The sequence below is a fragment of the Arachis ipaensis genome, chromosome B09 (assembly GCF_000816755.2).
Source record: "Arachis ipaensis cultivar K30076 chromosome B09, Araip1.1, whole genome shotgun sequence".
NCBI lineage: Eukaryota > Viridiplantae > Streptophyta > Magnoliopsida > Fabales > Fabaceae > Arachis > Arachis ipaensis.
Genome location: NC_029793.2, coordinates 145,868,608 through 145,872,886, shown reverse-complemented (window position 1 = coordinate 145,872,886; position 4,279 = coordinate 145,868,608). Strand labels below are relative to the sequence as shown.

The 4,279-nt window shown below is 34.3% G+C and overlaps 1 protein-coding gene across 1 annotated transcript; it reads left to right on the top strand.

Annotated features, from left to right (window-relative positions):
• LOC107618670 (homocysteine S-methyltransferase 3-like) lies at window positions 1,263–3,889 on the top strand. The gene is given in 7 exon segments (XM_016320797.2): window positions 1,263–1,665; window positions 2,421–2,477; window positions 2,553–2,779; window positions 3,104–3,141; window positions 3,144–3,304; window positions 3,397–3,468; window positions 3,558–3,889. Coding segments are annotated over 7 exon segments (840 nt in total). The 5' UTR covers window positions 1,263–1,482; the 3' UTR covers window positions 3,660–3,889.

Genomic DNA, 4,279 nt, shown 5'->3' with positions numbered 1-4,279 from the left:
GATGATGATGGAGTTATTGGACAATGGACATGATAAATTCATCTTAATTTGGACGTTTCTTCACGCCACAGCCACTGTTTAAGATGTATATATCCACCTTATTCTTAATGATAAGCTTAATAGACCAAGGCATATAACTGGAGAATTGATTAATTTATCATTTGAATAGTATAAGTAACACAATGATAATGTCAACTCCGAAATTTGCTGTGTTTGTGTTGGCTTCTCATACATGAAGTAGCTCATACGAAACTAACAACTTAGTTTTAGAAGCACTATTATTTTTTTTATGAATAAATTAACATTTGTATCCATGAAAGATACAAATGCTGACAAATATATTTATATAAGAATAAAACGATAATTGTACTTATGGAAGATAGTTTTTATATATCAAAAATATCATAACGGACCAATTGTGTAACTAACATTCGGGTACTTTTGGCACACAAAAGTTATCTTCCATGATTATAATTGTCGTTTTATTCTTATATGGATACATTTGTCAGCATCTGTATCTTTTATAAGTACAAATAATAATTTATTTATTTTTATTATGATTTATTATTTGGTGGTGGGACCGGTCAAAATGATGACTGTATAAGCAATTAAAGCATTATTTTCCAGAAATGTCTTATTCCTGTTGGCCATTATTGATTTATTGTAATCTTACCAGCTGAGCTTATTATTTACTACATGACGCTCCATTTAGTTTGTAAAGTACTCACTATTGGATTCTTTTCTTATTACCCAAAAAGACAAAAAACTCGTCTTCCATTCTTTTCACAGGAAGCATAAAGTTGTCAAGATTATATATAAAATAGAGCAGGAATATGTTCGTCCTATAATAATATAATAATTTAACTAGGTTTCAGCCATCAACAATTATTATTTGGCCAATTCTATGGTGCTTATGACGTGGTGTTTAAATTTTGTCTAACTTTCTTTTTATTGTAAGTTTTGAATTTTTAAAAATTATTTATTTTTATATCTTTTAAATTAAATATTAATTTTTAACTTTTTTTAGTAAATAAACACCACATTTTAGGCACCATAGCATTCACCTTATTATTTATACTTATCTGGTATATAATGCGAATCTTGATGCCAGCAAATCACAGACATAGCCTATAAGATCGGATTACTTCCCTATCAAATAAATGAATATAAACATAGGATATACTATGGCAAGAAAATGATAATTAAGTTAATTTAATTTTACTATATAAGCTAAGCAAGTATTAATGTAGCTTCTCCTGCTATATGTATATATAACGACGAGTAGAGTATTATTTAGGACAAGACGAATATAGCCCAGGTGGGATTTGGCAATTGATTAATTAATGAGGAAAATGAGTTATGTTAGCGGGGAGTGAAGGGCATAAGGATAATTTCACATAGTTGGAAAGAAACGAGGCTATAAAGGGTGGTGGCGAGGTGGTGTTAATTAACGAACATAAAAGAGAGTAAGAGCTAGCAGGTATGGGTTTGGAAGGGAGTGATACGTGGTCGTTTATGAGGGATTTTCTAGATAAGTGTGGAAGTGGTGGGTGTGCCGTCGTCGATGGTGGGTTCGCGACTGAGCTTGAACGTCATGGTGCGGACCTCAACGACCCACTTTGGAGTGCCAAATGCCTTATAAGCTCCCCCCATTTAGTCCGAAGGGTACTGCTACTGCTAACACTTTTACTTTTCCTTATTTTCTTAACTTGTTAACCAAATCTTCATTGGAGGAATGGTAGAGACACTAATTTTTGTGATTTGTAGTTATCAAATAGTTATCAATAATGATTTTAATGGTGTGAGATTGGTGTGAGATTTTATCCAATAACTCACTTTTCTTTATTGGTTATATACTGACCAGAATTTAACAAAATTGCTGGTTCATAGACTTTTCTTCTTCCTTCAATTCATTTTGTTTAATGCAATTATAATCATAAAGAAAAACACTAGAAAAAATTATAGTTTAAAACATCAGATTAAATAAAATAAATGTTTTTATACATTAAAAAAGGTAATTATCTAGACGTATTTTATATCTAGGTTCATTGTAAGACGCCCAAGAGAAGAGACAGGTGGCAAAGTTGGTGCTGATGGCATGATTATATGAATTCACTTCACTGATTAATTAACAAATTACGAATCAATTCTAGAAAAAAAGAAAGAAGGCACGAGACGCAAGAGGAAATGAGATGAATTTGCTTTATTCATGATTCTTGATAAGTTTCTTTGTAACGCTGTGGATGGATCTGGATAAATACAAATCATATTAAACAACTTTCTTATGAAAACGACAATCCTTGCTTTAACTATGAAAATATGCGAGAGGTTGACATGCGTGTTTGGATCCATACGCGGCCACTTGCTTCTTCCACCATCCATGTCTCAATCTTAGTACTAATTAATATGCTTAAACACAGGTTCATCTAGATTACCTTGATGCAGGAGCAAACATAATAATAACAGCATCTTACCAGGTAATTAATTAATTATGATTCCGTTTGTTATTATGGTGTCTAAGAAGTTTCCGTTGTGGTTGGGAAACGAAATAGGCAACCCTGCAGGGTTTTGAGGCGAAAGGAGTGTCTAGAGAAGAAGGTGAAGGCTTGCTTCGAAGGAGCGTAGAACTTGCACGAGAGGCTCGACAGGTTTATTACGACAGATGCACCAAAGATTCTTGTGATTTTCTCAGTGATGATCGATATTGGAAACGTCCTATTCTAGTGGCTGCTTCAGTTGGAAGCTATGGTGCATATTTAGCTGATGGATCTGAATATAGGTAGGTACTCATAGTAATGGGAAAGTATGAAGAGCCAATAGAATATTTATACAATGTGTACAATAGAAGTTTATGGAGTATTAGAGATATAATCATTAGTGTTACCTTTTCCCATCAGTTGAAGCTTTTGGGATGAGTGGTATCATAACATGGTATTAGAGCGCTAGATCCAAAAGGTCAAGAGTTCGATTCTTGATGAACGGGAATGTTCATTTTGTAACTCAATAGCCCATTGTACACATGGTATAAATAGTTCATTGTCTCTCTAGCGAGATCCCATAGATTAAGGTAGTTTTGAATTCTTTTATATTTTGTGTGTGACAGAGGGGACTATCGAGACGAAGTAACTGTGGAGACACTAAAACATGGTTCTCTTTTAGCTGCAAAGACGAGACCCATGTGGTTAATGGTGATCCCATTCAGGACTGTGCTTCTATTGCTGACTCATGCTCACAAGTCGTTGCAGTTGGAGTCAACTGTACGGCTCCCAGATTTATTCATGGTTTGATTTCATCTATTAAAAAGGTGACACTTCAATTTAATTAATTGAAATCCTCTGTTATGTATGTGTTGTACTTGTGTATAAGTATTAAATGTGAAAAGAAATTGAATGGCAGGGTACAAGTAAACCTATAATTGTGTATCCCAACAGTGGAGAGACTTATATTGCTGAGACCAACCAATGGGAGGTGAGTGAGTTCAATGGTACTATATATAATTATTGGATTTGAATTTAGTGGTACGAGTTAACAATATTGTGAATGTTTTGTGGTTGCAGAAATCAAGTGGGGTGGCGGAGGATGTCCCAATACTATTAGAGGCATTTCTCATGCAATTCGCACAAAATAACTTCAACCACAATGAATTGTTAGCCTGTTAGCTAGGGGTGGCAATATGTACCCTACCCGTGGGTATCCAATCCAACCCCACCCGATCGGGTAGGGTTGCCAACTCGATCCGCAGCGGGTAAGGTAGAGTGCGGGTAGGGTTCTCGTGCGGGTCGAGTAGGGTGCGAATTGAGTCTCAACCCTACTCGACCAATCTGCACTCTATATATGTTTATGTTATATACTTATATAAAAGTATGTTTTAAGTGAATGTTGAATCAAAGACCTTTCACTAAATACAAAAGATTTTTAACCATTAAAAAAAATTATTAATTGATAATTTAATATTTTTTTTTACATAAAAATCAGTTCTATTTTAAATTATCACCAAGTTATATAATAATGTTGTATATTTTTTGTAACCCGCAGGTATGATTGGATATCCGCGGGTTAAGAGCGGGTAGGGTTAGGGTTGGGATATTCTCAACCCGCAGGTAGAGTTAGGGTTGAATCCAAACCCTTCTCTATCCTTCCCATTGTCACCCCTATTGTTAGTTCATCTAGTATTTTTCTTTGAGAAATGTTAGAGGGCTAGCAATTTTTGTGATTTGTAGTTATTAAATAGCCATTAATGATGATTTTAATGGTGTGAGATTGGTGTGAAATTTCATCT